General features: G+C 45.3%; 1 protein-coding gene across 2 annotated transcripts in view; it reads left to right on the top strand.

The window, feature by feature from the left end:
* Position 1: 1 nt before the first annotated feature.
* USP46 (ubiquitin specific peptidase 46) overlaps positions 2 to 13,740 on the top strand; it is a 49,807-nt gene continuing 36,068 nt past the window's right edge. For both annotated transcript variants that reach the window (XM_012639926.1, XM_012639927.1), the window contains exon 1: positions 2 to 142. In XM_012639926.1, the coding sequence (XP_012495380.1) occupies positions 107 to 142 (36 nt within the window). In that variant the 5' untranslated portion in view covers positions 2 to 106. The remainder of the gene's footprint in view (positions 143 to 13,740) is intronic.

The raw sequence follows: 13,740 nt of genomic DNA, 5'->3' as shown, positions 1-13,740 counted from the left end.
GGGCCGCCGCGCCGCGCCGCCGGCCTCCCCGCGAGCGCTCGCCATGGACAGCCCGGTTTTCACCTCGTAAAGATGGCGGTGCGGGGTCGCTGCTACCTTTAGACTAATGACTGTCCGAAACATCGCCTCCATCTGTAATATGGTGAGTGCCGCCGCCGCCCGGGGTCGCGCCCGCGGCGCGGCGAGGCAAAGAAAGGGAAGCCCCAGCTGCACACACGCCCCGCGGCGGGGGCCGCGCAGCCCGAAGTTCCCGGCCCCGGGCCGGGCGGGCGGCCGCAGGAGGGGCCCGAGTCCCCCGCTCCTCTCGGCCCCGGGACCTCGCAGCCGGCTCGGCGACCCCGGGCCGCGCTGCTGCTCCCCGGCCCTCGGGGTGCAGTGGAAGCGGCTTATGGGGGAGGGGGGCGACCGGACCCGGACGTCCCGGGGGAGGGGGTTGGGGGATGAGCTGGACGTGGGGGGCACCCATCCCCTTCTTGCTGTAAATAAAGCCTTGCTGGACTCCCTGACTGCCCTCATCCCATTTTGAGTTCAGTCCTTCGATTGTATTTAACATTCACTTTGCAACAGCAGTCGGTGTATCTGGAGAAATTTGAAATGTAATAAAGCTGTAAAAAAGTGCAAAATTGCGGCTAGAGAAGTGAACTTCAACCCGGTTTGGGAAAGCACGGTAATTTGTTCTGCATGCCTCAGTTTCCCCATCTGTGAAAGAGGGACAAGGTTCTATGGCAGTAACATTTGCAGGCCCTAAGGGTGGGGCTGGCCGTGGGCTTGGAGGAGATCTCCAGGGTTATCCTGCCTGATCCACTGTACGCCCAGTGAGGCTGGAGGCCATGGACACAGCGAAGGACATCTCTGGGCGCTGACGGGGTCTGGGTCCATGACCTCACGGTCACTTTAATTTGGGCTCCTCCCATTGCTTTCCCTTCCTTTTCAGTTTCTGCAGGAACAGCCTCCAGCCATTGTGTCCCCAGGGTGTACCCAGCTGGCACCCCCACTTATCTGAGCCTGTGGAGCTCAGCGTGGAGTAAGGAAGGCATTGCTGTCCTGTGCAGGGTGAGAGGGTGTGTGCTTTGCCTCCATTCTCCGCACGCTCGCCCTCCCCCCAGGTGGAACATGTGCTCTTTTAGTGCCAGCTTGGGAAAAGCTCCTGTGAAGCTAGTAATACTGGCCCCTGAAGGGAGTCTAAGCAGGCTTGATTGAGAAGCCTTAGGGTAAGGTGATCTGGCTGCCCTTCCCCCGTTGCATAGCTTTTAAAGTCTTCCGTCCCACATTCTGTTGCAAGATCAACACAAGGCAAAGGAGCATTCAGGAGCCATGTGTTAGCTCATGGGTGGACTTGAGACCCACCGGCCTCAGCTTTCTGCACAGTGGGACGTGGCAGCCAAGGCCAGCAGAGCAAATGCCAGGGCTTCCTAGAGTGATAACTGCACAGGTATCGGTGCAGGGTGAGTTAGGTATGGGGGGTGCTTCCGGGAGCCTTTCCATTTCCTGGTTTTTCCTTTCCTTTTGTATGAGGAGACAGGTTTCCTGCTTCTTTCTGTCGAGGGGCATTAATGCTGCTTGGCGATGTGAAAAGGTGATGCTTTTCTTCCCAGATTCTCTTTTCAACAACTAGCTCCAGAGGGAAACTGTGAAACCAGAGCAGCTGGAATAACTCATGTCTGCTGGGGTGGGCTCAGGCCTGCAGGGTAGTGAGGCGCAGTCCCAGCCCTTGGTGGGGTTTCTTGTCCTGCTTGCGTGTGGTGACACCTCTCTGTACTGAAGTGGGCTGGCAACGTGAGAGCTAGCATGTCCCAAGAGGAAGCCAGTCTCCAATTTTTTTTTCTTCTTCTTTTTTTTTTGCCCTTAGCACCGCTGGGGCTTCTTGAAACACCTGGGCTGAATGTCACAGCCTGTTTCCAGTGAAGCTCAGCCAGGGAGAGGAAGTGTGGGGAGGACCTGAGTGGAGCAGGCCAGTACTGTCTGGAGAATTGACACCTGGTGTGGAGATCTAAAAAGGGACCAAATTCAGGACCATCCCCCAGGTGAAGGGAGGAACCAATAATTCCTAAGTGGGGAGTTTTATGTTCTTATCGGACACCGTGTCTCCAGCAAATGATGAAGAGTCTAGGCTCTGAAGTCAGATTTCCTGGGTTCGGGTTGTGGTTCTAACACATGCTAACTTTGTGTCCCTAAACAAGCTGCTCTCTGTCTTACTTTGCTCGTCTACAACAAGGAGAGGCTCATGGTTCCTATCTCCTCGGACTGTTGTATAAAGTGAGTTACTGGGATAGAGGGCCTAGGACTTGGCAAGTACTCAGTGAGTGTGAGCTGCTGTTGTCAACAGCATCTTTCATTATTATGTCACTTTCTAGGAGTTTCAGGGACAATGGAGATGATGCTTTTTCAGACCTGGTGGAAGCAACCACTAATATAAACAAGTCCCATGTTCATTTATGCAAACCAAGCTGCATGGCAGGATACAAAGACTGGGAATCCTTAGCCCCGCCCCTTATAAAAGGCTGCTCAGGTCACCCCCGCCCCTTGGAGTCTCACTTCCCAGAGGAGAAGGCTTGGTGATGAGGAAACTGCTGTCTTTTCACCTGATCAGACGTAACTATTCGTTGGACCCCTCTTTAGATTCTTCACTCAGTGATGAATTGTTTCCAGGTAGGTCTTTTCTGGGTCTCTCCTCTCCACTCTGGGCCTCTTATTGATTCTTACCACTCCTAACTCCATTTGGTCCCAGCTGCTTTGAGTAGTTGTAGTAAGAGCAAGTGGGGATTGAATTTTTTTTTAAGCAGGTCATTGGGCATATTTTAAAATAGGCTGATATGTGTCCAGAAAGGGTGTTAGAAGACACTATCTTTCTGGGTGAGAGGAACAAACCAAGACCTAGCATTGAAGAGTGGATTTGTTTCCTCTACCAGACAAAAAAGGACCCAGCAGGGCAGAAACAAAATTTGTAGCAAATTCTTTGTGTGATTGAGAACTAAACGCTACTTGTTTCCCTTATACTTTTTTTTTGAGATTAGAGTCTCTCTCTGTTGCCGGGACTAGAGTACAGTGATGTCATGACAGCTCACTGCAACCTCAAACTCATGGGCTCAAGTGATCCTCCTGCCTCAGCCTCTCAAATAGTTGGGACTACAGGCATGCGACACCATACCTGGCTACTTTTTTGTTTTGTAGACAGGAAGTCTCGCTGTTGCCCAGGCTGGTCTTGAACTTCTGACCTCAAGCCATCCTCCCACCTTGGCCGCCCAAAGTGCTAGAATTACAGGCGTGAGCTACCACGCCTGGCCTCCCCATAGTTCTTGTGCCAGTTTTAGATATGGAGGACTCGGAAAATATCCTCATTCTTCCACTTGTCCCCAACTCTTCTGAAGTTTTATTGTCCATTAGAAATTTTTTTTTTTTTAATTTCAAAATATTAAGAGGTGTGTATGTTTTAGGTTACATGGATTATTTTTGTAATGCTTGAGTCCTGGCTATAGGTGTGCCTGTCACGCAAAGGAAATTTAATACTAGTTCCCATTTGTTTTAATTTGTCTTCTGTGTGAATTCCTGCCATAGTAATTCTTGATCAACTTGCTTAGAGCAAGTCAGCTTGGCCACACAGCAGTGTCTGGTTCAGAGACAGTAAAGCTTGTTTGGCTGGTATGTTGTAATTTTCAAAATGCACTAGCTGCTACCAAGCATGAGGAAATGTCCCCTGTTGATAATCCTCTGATTTTTGTCCAGACCAATGGATTTCACTTCCTATGTATTTTTATGGCCTTCCAAATGGAAGTTTGTTTTTTTTAAGCTTTCTGTTTCAAGAATTTGAGGAATTTTCTAAAGAGGAAGCATTTGTTAGGAGAAACCAAATGTGACCTGTACCTATGCAAATTGGTCTAAATCATATGATCTTCATTTCATTTGTTAGTAGTGCTGTGAGGTGTACCTCTGAGAAAATATCGTGTATCACATAGATGACAAGTTTGTTTCGATAAATGGCCATCTGTTGAGCACCTGCTGTGTCAGTGTTGGCGTATATTATATGTAGGTGCTTAATAAATGAATGAGGGGGTCCCCCCTCCCTAAGGAGCTGAGCCGATCCTTCTCTTGGGTGCATAACATTGGTAAAGATGAAACAATTTCAGTACATTGTGATGATATCAGCACAGATAAAGGTTGAACAAAATCCCAGAGGCAGTATGGTGGAAAGACTGATTAATACAACAGGACATTTCTTTAATATATTTTGTTTGGACAGAATTTGATACACTTTTCTACCCATCGCTTTTATTTTATATGAGGACATTATAGTCAATGTGAATTAAAACTGGGATCTGTACATTATGTGTCTGTCCAGATAAGCACGAGTTCGATGGTGTGTTTTTGGGCAAATTGTATTTCTGGGGATCTTAGTTTTTCTCATCTTGTAAAGCTGATTTTTTTTGAAGGGGGCATGTAAAGCTTCTTAGTAGTAGTTTTTAGATAAAACCTTTATGAAATTTGACATCTCTTAATTGGTTAGCAACCACTTGATTACCTAACGACCTTGTTTGAAACGGTGTAGAGCTTACCAGATATTAGCATTTTAGCATCTGTGCAACAACCCTAGAATATAATATTTGGCACCAGTTTGAGTGATGTATTTGAGGTCTTTTAAATAAACGAAGTTACCTTGAAATGAAGGTAAACTTAGTAAATTTTGAAACAAAACCAGAGGGTTTTTATGAAGATAATTTTATCCTGATAAGTCAACTACTTGAGGCAAATATTTTGAGAATGGTTGAAAAAAAATTTTAATTACTAAAAAATATTTCAGTCTCATATAATTTGGAAGAAGAGATATCTTGCCTTTTCTTCTATTACTGTTATTTATGCTTTACATTCTCAAAGATAATTGACAACTGTAAGTTTAGTTTAATGTATCAGCTAGGAGTAAAGTCATATATAAGAGTCTGCTGTGATAGTTGTTGGATTTTAGAGAATGCAGCCTGAGCTGAGGTAGGTTAATGTTTAAAGAAAAAAATTCTGTTCTTCTGGACCCACAGGTCTAATATGCAGGAGTTTATGTTAGGTCAGGACCTGACAATTAGGTCTGCAGATTTTTCTCTGTTTTTCTTGGAATCCTAAGAGAAAACAAAGTTGAATGCCAGTATTTTGTTATAATGAAAGATGGTAATACCTTTTCTGGATGTCAACTTTATGTGTTCCTATTCACTCATACCATAAAACCTATTTATTTATGTTACTACAGTGGAATTTTGGTATGTTTGAGTTGTAATTATAAGTCATTTTCAATTTTGATTCTCTTAGCAATCAGAAGAAATTTCTCTAGTTCCGACGCCTTTTTTCTCCCAGCCTGCCTGGTCTTTCCAGTTAGTTTGAATCGGTTGAGGTTTTAGGGTGGTGTTAAATTCCGTGGTATCATCAGAAAGGTATCCCTTGGTGGTTTTCTCTCTAGCCTACCCATGAAGCCAGCCCAAAGCAAACTGACTGGAAGAGTTGTAAAAGATGGTATCTATTAGTCTAGTTAACTTTTCTGGTCTAATTATTTTAATGCAACTTCTTATAATAAACCTTCAGTCGTGGAAAAACCAAATGCTAGTCTAAGCGTTTAGAAAGCCTTGCTGGTTTTTCAAGAGAAAAGGCCACCCCAAAATGAACCAGCGAGAACTTTCTTGAGGCGAACTCTGTATCAGCAACCTACCCCGACCCTAAGGCTTTTTGGAGTGTTCCTGTTCTGAGATTACGGCTTAGAATTTTGGGTATGTCATAAAGTCCTCTACATGGAATTTTATGACAGTTCTGAGAATGATTGTTTGCTGTGAATAATTTTAAGATTCTGAGGGGAAAAACCCTGCTGGTTCCCAAAGCTTCACTTTATTCTCGTAGGTCCAGCCTTCCTCCTGCTGGTCCAATTCTGATGCCACTTTCAGAACTCTCAAATGCTTTAAGGTCCCTCGGACGTAAGTTCCTTTTTCTGGGTGGTGGTTAACTTTGGGCAGACAGGAAAGAATAGAGTGAACACTCATGTGCTCCAACCCAGTGAAGAAATCAAATCCTGCAAATACGATTAAAACCTCCTGTGAGCCCTTCCCCACCTCGTTGCCGCCCACTCCAGAGTGATCACTGTTCTGCATTTGGTGTTTATCACATGTTTTATACTTTTTACTAGACTTGTGTGCATGCATAAACCAGATATGTTAATAGTATTGCTAGTTTTATTTATTTATAAGAGACAGGGTCTCGCTGTGTTGTCAGGCTGGCCTCGAACTCCTGGCCTCCAATGATCCTCCTGCCTCAGGCTCCTGTAGCTGGGATTGTAGGCATGAGCCACAGCCCTATTTCTTCGTGTTTTAAACATGCATTGTAATACTGTACAACTTCTCAGTTTGCCTTTATTATTTAAATTATGATTTTGCAGTTTATCTAAGAGACACCTAATTCTAGTTTAACTGCTATATGATATTCCTTCTTATGAATGTGCTACAATATATTCATTTTACTGCTGTGAGCACAGAGGTTTACAATTTTGTGTGTGTGCTGTTTCAGTGCAATGAAGAGTTGTGAACTTGTCTCCCTGTGTACAGCATATGTTTACAGTTTCTCAGTGGATAAACCTGGAAGGGAATTGCTGGGTCAGAGGAACTGGGCACCTTCCACTTTAATAAATTGCCAGATTGCTCTGCAAAGAAGTTGTACCGATTTGCATTCCAACCAGCAGTGTTTGGGGGTTCCAGTTGCTCCACACGCTTTCAGACACTTGATGTTGTTAGACTTGATATTTTGCCAGTCTGACGGGTGTGAAATTGTATCTTCGTGGTTTAAAATTTGCACTTTCCTGTTTACTAGTGAGGTTGAACACCTTTTCCTGTGTTACTGTGCTGGGTTTTTAGCTTGAGCTCCGAAGCAGTTTTCTAGGGCTTGAAAGTCAGGATTACAATGTTGGTTTTGTCTGAAAACAGAAAGGGTTGATGAAGAGGACAATCAGGGAGACCAAAGTAAAAGTCAGGCAATGTAAAGACAGGTTGGAGGAGGCAGGTCAAAGGAATGATGACAAAGAGATCACTGCGGAGAGGTGAAAACTTGTAGTCAAAAGATCATAGACTAGAGTTGAGAAGATACCTCGAGTGTTGAGAGCAAATTCGGGATCCCCTCTTGTGCCTTCCAGGCCGTGTTCAAGCCTCACTGCCTGAGCTTTGTTAAATTGAAATTGGCTTTGGCGAAAATCACGTCTGGGGCCTCTCATTCTGGTGAGAGCAGAGACAAGGCTGGACTTGTGCAGTTTTCCTGTTACCCAGTTGTTTTTCGTAGCTCTTTTAGAAAGAGGCGACGTGAAATTCTGGTCTTCTTCCTGAAATCCATTTCTTTGTCCTTCAGGTTAGATGCACAGTGCAGGCAACCAGTTTTGATTACGATCTGCTTGAATTACGTCTTAAATATTGGAAAACATTTCCTACATTTTAATTTTCAGAGTATGACAAATCTCACCTTATTGAACACAGAAATGTACGGTTTAAAAGTGCAGTTAACAACAGTTTTAAAAAATATGTTATACTTTAGTGGTTCTTCAGTGTACCAAAGAATGGTACCCACATGTGCATTCCCTTATCAAAAATTCAGACTCAGGTTCTGTACGCACAGATTTTCATTAAGTAGCTCTAAGGTAGGGCCTTGGAATCTGCATTTTAGATTAGTATTCCCTCCTGCTTCCTACCCACCTTCTGTTACAGGTGAGCTGAGGACTACGCTTGGAGAACTGTTGCTTTCCTTGGGTAATACCTCGGGTAATAACCTCAGCCTCTTTTTTTTTTTGCTGGAGACAAGGTCTCTGTTACCTGTGCTAGAGTGCAGTGGCGTCATCATAGCTCACTGCAACCTCAAACTCCTGGGCTCAGACAGTCCTCCTCTATTGGACTCCCAAAGTGCTGGGATTACAGGCGTGAGCCACCATGCCCGGCCTGACCTTGGCCTCTTAAAAAATATTGCTTATAGAAATTACCTGCCATGTGAAAGTTTTTTTAAATCAGTGTAAAAGTATTTGAGGTAGTAACTTAACTTCAAGATCCGTGGATTGTTGCCATTCTGTAGACGTATTTCTTGATATTAAATAGCCAGGTTTTTATTAATATTAGTTTACGCTCCTAGATCAGAGATTTCCAGCCCTAGCTGTGTATCACATTACCTGTGAAGCTTTTAAAAGAAATTTAAAGAAATAATTAAATCACAAAACATAAACGCCCAAAAAAGTATGGGAAAAAAATGTAATATAATGTATTTGATACATATTTACCCACCCTTCAGATTAATAGATATTCAAATTTAGCCATATTTGGTTAAGTTTTTTTGACATAATACCTTGAAAAATACCACTAATCACCGCCATCTCTTTCCTCTCCTCTGCTCCCGGAACAAACCATTTTTGTGAAATTGGTATGGTGTTTGCCAAACATGTCTTGTATTTCATATTTATGAATCCGTAAGCAGTAAATCAACGTTTGTGTGTGGGTAAAACTATGCAGCCTTTTGCAACTATCTTTCTTCACTCAACAATTATAATTGAGACTACATCCACACGTAGAGATCTAGTTTGTTCATGCCACTGCCCTGTAACAGTATTCTTTGTCTTAGCCATGGTTTAGGTATTCATTTCCTTATTTGCGGACAGTTCGATAGTTTCCAAAATATTCTCTCAGTGCTGCAGTGGATGTCCTTGTTTCTGTCTTCTTTGCACACACGCTTTCATTTCTTTAGGATATAACCCTGGAAGTGAAAGTGCTACTCTTAGGTTATGCCCATCTGAGCTTTAGGTATGTCAAATTGCTCTCCAAAGTGGTTGCACCAATTGGAGCTTTTTGATGTGCAGCTTCTAGGGCCTCAGTCTCAGAGTTTCTGATAGTTCGTTCATAGAAATAATAGTCTGGGGTAGATTTTAGGCACCTGCAGGTGTGCGGGTGCATTTCAAAGTGCCCGGTCGAGTCTAGTGAGCATCCAAGGGTGGGAAACCACCATGTTAGAATGGCGCCTCCCCGAGGACAGCAACTGTGTTTGTCTTATTCGCTGTTGATCTCCCAGCTGTCAGCACGGCACCTGGCACAGATGCGGTAGGTGCTCAATAAATAGTTACTGGTGACTGAACGAAGAGATGTCACTTGGTACAATGGAAGGATTGCCTCGCGGGAAAGCCGCGCCCCTCCAGTTCCGCTGTGCATGGGAATTACCTGGGGATCTCGTTAGAGTGCGGATTCTGATTCAGTAGGTCTGGGGTCGGGTGGGTGGAGATCTTGTGTTTCTAACAACCTCTCTGGTGATGTAGATGATGCTGGTTTGGGGAGCGTTTTTAGAGCAGCAAGGCCCTAGGAAAAAACAAGACAATTTCTTCCATGTAGTTGTAAAGTAGAGGAGTTTATAATTCACAATCCTGCTTGGGAGATCTCAGCGCCTGTTTCTTCCTACCTTTACCTTCACAACAGACCAACGCAGACAGCGAAACACCTTCCTCACAGCTTGTTTGGCAGCATCGCAGGAGATCCTGCCCGCCGAAGCACTCGAAGAGCTATGATGCCCTTATTTTTCATAATTATTCTCTTTTAGTGAATTATTATTTTCCTTCTGTTTTCTTAAAGCCTAACACTGTCGGTATTGCAGGATCCAATGAAATTCTACTTTGATCAGCGTCTGCATTTAGTGGGGCGTTTTGGGAGGAGTGGCCCCGGGAAAGGAGGTCGGTGAGAGCAGAGGCCACGCTCGCTGCACGGCTGTGACGCTGGGTGCCGTGGATGTGAGGGCCCCCCCCTTGCCGTTTCCGTGGAATCAGCACCCACCTAATCACCTCGGCACTGCAGCAGGTGCCGGGATAGTGGGGAGACTGCGTGTTCCCCAAATCAGATACTTCCTAAAGTGAAAAGGTGATTCTCAAAATAATCGTAAGATATTAATTGATCCGCAGGTGTAATCTGAGCTATTCAGGGCACACTAGACCCGGGTCACCCTAAGGCCAAGCCCCACAGGACACTGCCCATAAATGCCAGGCTCCAGGATGCTTTGGTAACCGGGGCCGTGCCTCTTCAGTCGGAGAGATGTACGGCGGCACAGAAGAGGGCAAATAAAAATACATGAAAAAACAAAGTGACATTCAGAGCTAGTGCGTGTCGTATGCTGGGGGCGGGGCGGGTACCTGTTATTCCCAGGCTGCTTTTCCTCCAGAGAAAAACCGTGGGATGGAGCCGATGCCTCAGGTCAGCCAGTCTCGAATACCGGTTTGTGGTCCTTCGTGGTTTTCACTACAGCTGTGTACCCTCTGAACTTATTTGCTCAGTAGTTTTCCTTTAATCTCTTCCCCTTGTTTTAAGTTGCCTTCATTCTGTGCTACAGTCTCTGTGTAATAATGGGTTTGATGAGCTAGATTTATGCTTTTCTGATACATATCAAAAGCATCATGGCTTAAAGTTAAAGGTATTCATACTTTGCCACCTCAGATCATTTCCCCTCCTTCTGGCCTTCATGGCCTGTAGTTTGGGTGACATTGGCTTAGATGAAGAGGTTCTTTGTTGTGGTTCCAGTAACTGGCTCTTGGAGGGGCACCGTGTGTTAGACTGCTTTGCAGATGATGGATCTGGTCAGCGAGCTTCCTCGGGAGGCAGGTTGGCATGTGGCTGAGATCCGGCGGGACTTTCTGCACCGCTGTTGGCTGGGTGTGAGAGCTTGGGGTTCTCTCCCCTGGCACAGACGCCCTTCTCATGCATAGCCTGTGGGTGGTAAGAGAACTTACCTCCCTAGGTCATTGTGGGGCTTAATGGGAATCATTGATGTCTAGTGCTTAGCCTGGTGCCTGGTCATTTTGTTACTGTTTTTTTCTAGTGCCCTTCTTTTCTCCATTAGCAAAAGAGTCCAGGCAACGTGGTGGACAGAGCCCTGAGCTAGGAATCCGAAATTTCAGGCTCCAGTAGCTTTCTGGCTTTAGTGACTTTGGGCAGGTCACTTACGCCTCCCGGGGTGTGTAAAATAAGAACCGTTCCTGCTGGTGGACGTTGCATTGTCAAGCAGCTCTGGCCTCTAATGAGGGAGGACCTGGGGAGGGACTGGCTGGAGGACAAAAGGAGGAAGGAGCTGTGATTTCCGACTGCAATTTCCTTGGGTGTCACAGTGCTGATGGTGTGCAGTCAAGCTTTTGTCATCACCAGACGAGATACAATGTTCTTCCTTCTCTGGAGAATGAGGGCACATGGAGTAGTAGAAGACATTTGTCGTGGAATGAGCTTATGCCATGACCTTTTGTGTTATTCGGTGCACACAGGCCTTCCTGAGAAATATATGAAGTAGCTAAGCTCAGTTTCTTTCTTTTTTATATTTTCAAACAAAGTTTCTGAATAGGTAATACAAGTTTATGTGGTAGAAATGTAAAAATGTGCAGAAGGATATATGTTGAAAATAGACCCACTATCCAATTCTTATCTCTGGCGTTTGTCAATATTTACGGTTTCTTATGCATCCATTTAGATGTGTCTTATGAATATACAAGCAATTTTGTTTACATTTTTCCCCTAGTTTTCTAAACTACAGATAGTATGTATGGTATATACCGATCTGTCCTGATCTGCCCCTTGCTTTTTGTGTCTTAGAGGAGGGTCTGTGTAAAGAGCATCCTCATTCTTTTTTTATGGTTTCAGAGTATTCAGTTGCTTGAATGTATTGAATTCACTTAACCAGGTCTCCGCTGGCTCAAAGAACAGGTAAGTAGTTTTCCAGGCTTTGAGTTTTACAAACAAGGCTGCAAGGAGCAACTTTGTCCACATGTGGGAGTATATCTGTCTACCGACTTCCTAGAAATGAATTTGCATTTGTAACCTTGGTGGATTTTGCCACTTTGCCCTCCACCAGCAGTATGTTTGACTCTTGTTGCCTGCAGCCTTGCCCAAGCCAGTTGTGCTATCCAAAAACCTTTCGATCTTTGCCATTCTGGGGAAAGATGGTGTCTCCGTATATTTTTAGTTTGCATTTCTCTTAGTAGAAGTGAGCTTCAGCGGCTATTCACGTGTTTAGGAGAACAAACTCAATTTCATTTAAATGTTTTGCTGTTGGCAATTATTTTCAGAGTCTGTAGGGAAGGGATCAGTTTTATTGTTATTTTCAATCTGTCTCAGACCAATATTTCTGTAAAATACAATAAAAAAGAATCACTAGGAAAATGGAATAAAAAACCCAAAGATAAATAAGTCACAAACCTCAATTTTTTTGTTATGAAACTTGACAGATACAGAATTACTCTATGCTCATGATATCTCCATGTTTTTGTTTCTGGACTTAGCTCACAGCAGAGCGTCGACACTTGGAGTCACGTTGCTGTAAAGGACTCCTTCCGCATCTCTTTTCTCCCGTTGCTACCCTGTTTGGGAGTGGGAGGAGAGGGCACAGAATTTTGTATTTTATATTTCACAATCAGTGCATTTCAGGGTGCTTTCATTACATTAAAGTATCTCTGGTGGTGCAGTACTGATTCGGAAGGGCTTGGTTTCCAAGGGCAGGGGTGCTGCACAAGCCGGGGGTGCTGGTGTCGTGGTTTTCACTGATGAAGACCTCGAGCTTGTAGGGGAGGCTGGGATGATGAAATCACCCTATCGGTGCAATTTACGGAGTGGGCCGCTTTGACCTGGGGGCTTTGCCAGGATCGCGGGCTCCCCCGCTGCCTTTCCGGGAACTGGTGCGAAGTGGAAGTGTACCTCCAGGTAAGGCAGGAGCCTGAGGGATGGCGTGATCGGGAGGCATCTTGATGACTTTGTACAACGCTGAATAAGGAATGAGGTTTTTGCTTCTAGATCACTGAGTTCAGTGATATGTGTGACTTAGTACAGCGGTCCCCAACGTTTTTGGCACCAGGGACCGGTTTCATGGAAGAAAATTTTTCCGCAGACGGGGGTGTGGGGAGGCAGAGCTCAGGCGGGGATGCGAGCCATGGGAGCCGCTGTGTACAGATGAAGCTTTGCTGGCTGCCCCGCCGCTCACCTGCTGCGGTGTGGCGCCCCTCTGAAGTTTCATGGAAGACGATTCTTCCACGGATGAGGGCCTGGAGGGCGGGGCTGCAGAGCTCTGCAGCTTGGTCCTTAACGGCACTGACCTGTACTAGTCTGTGGCCTGGGAGTTGGGGACTGCAAGCTTAGAGAACAGACACAGGCCCGGTCTTCTTTGTTCTGCTTTTGAGTTGAAGTTTTGCCTTTGCTAACAATACGAAGACTTCATGGTGTTATCTCTAAATACGTGCCAAGTTGTTTTGCCAGCGCGAGCTTCTTTCTAGCTATTCTTTACTGTTCCTTCTTGCAATGCCTTGGTATCGTGAGCATTCAGGTGCCCCAGGGTCAGCTTTCGTCAGGAGCAGATGTTTTGGCTTCTGTTTACGATTATTAAATGAAATCATATTGAGGTTTTTTCCATTTATTTTTCTCTATTCAGTGTCATATAAGACATGGAGATGACGTGCCATCATGGTGCAGAAAGAAAATGCCCTTGACTGTCTTCCCGTGGGTGGCTGCCTCTCTGTTAGAGCCCGGAGAGGAATGGGCTGCCGAACCAGGAGCTGGGGTTGTAGGATAATGGTGTTGAGGTCATAGGTTCACCGCTTGCCTCATACTGACGCTTGACCTTGGCACGGTGGTTGACCTCATTTCCCTCACCTGTGAAATGGGGCTAGTGAGTCCCCATCAGTGATTTATCTGGCAGGGACAGTTGTGTCCAGTGTTGCTCGGTGGGGCAGGGGCTCCGTGGAGACCT

This window comes from Propithecus coquereli, unplaced genomic scaffold (assembly GCF_000956105.1).
Source record: "Propithecus coquereli isolate 6110/MARCELLA unplaced genomic scaffold, Pcoq_1.0 Scaffold143, whole genome shotgun sequence".
Classification (NCBI taxonomy): domain Eukaryota; kingdom Metazoa; phylum Chordata; class Mammalia; order Primates; family Indriidae; genus Propithecus; species Propithecus coquereli.
This window is presented reverse-complemented; position numbering and strand designations above follow the sequence as displayed.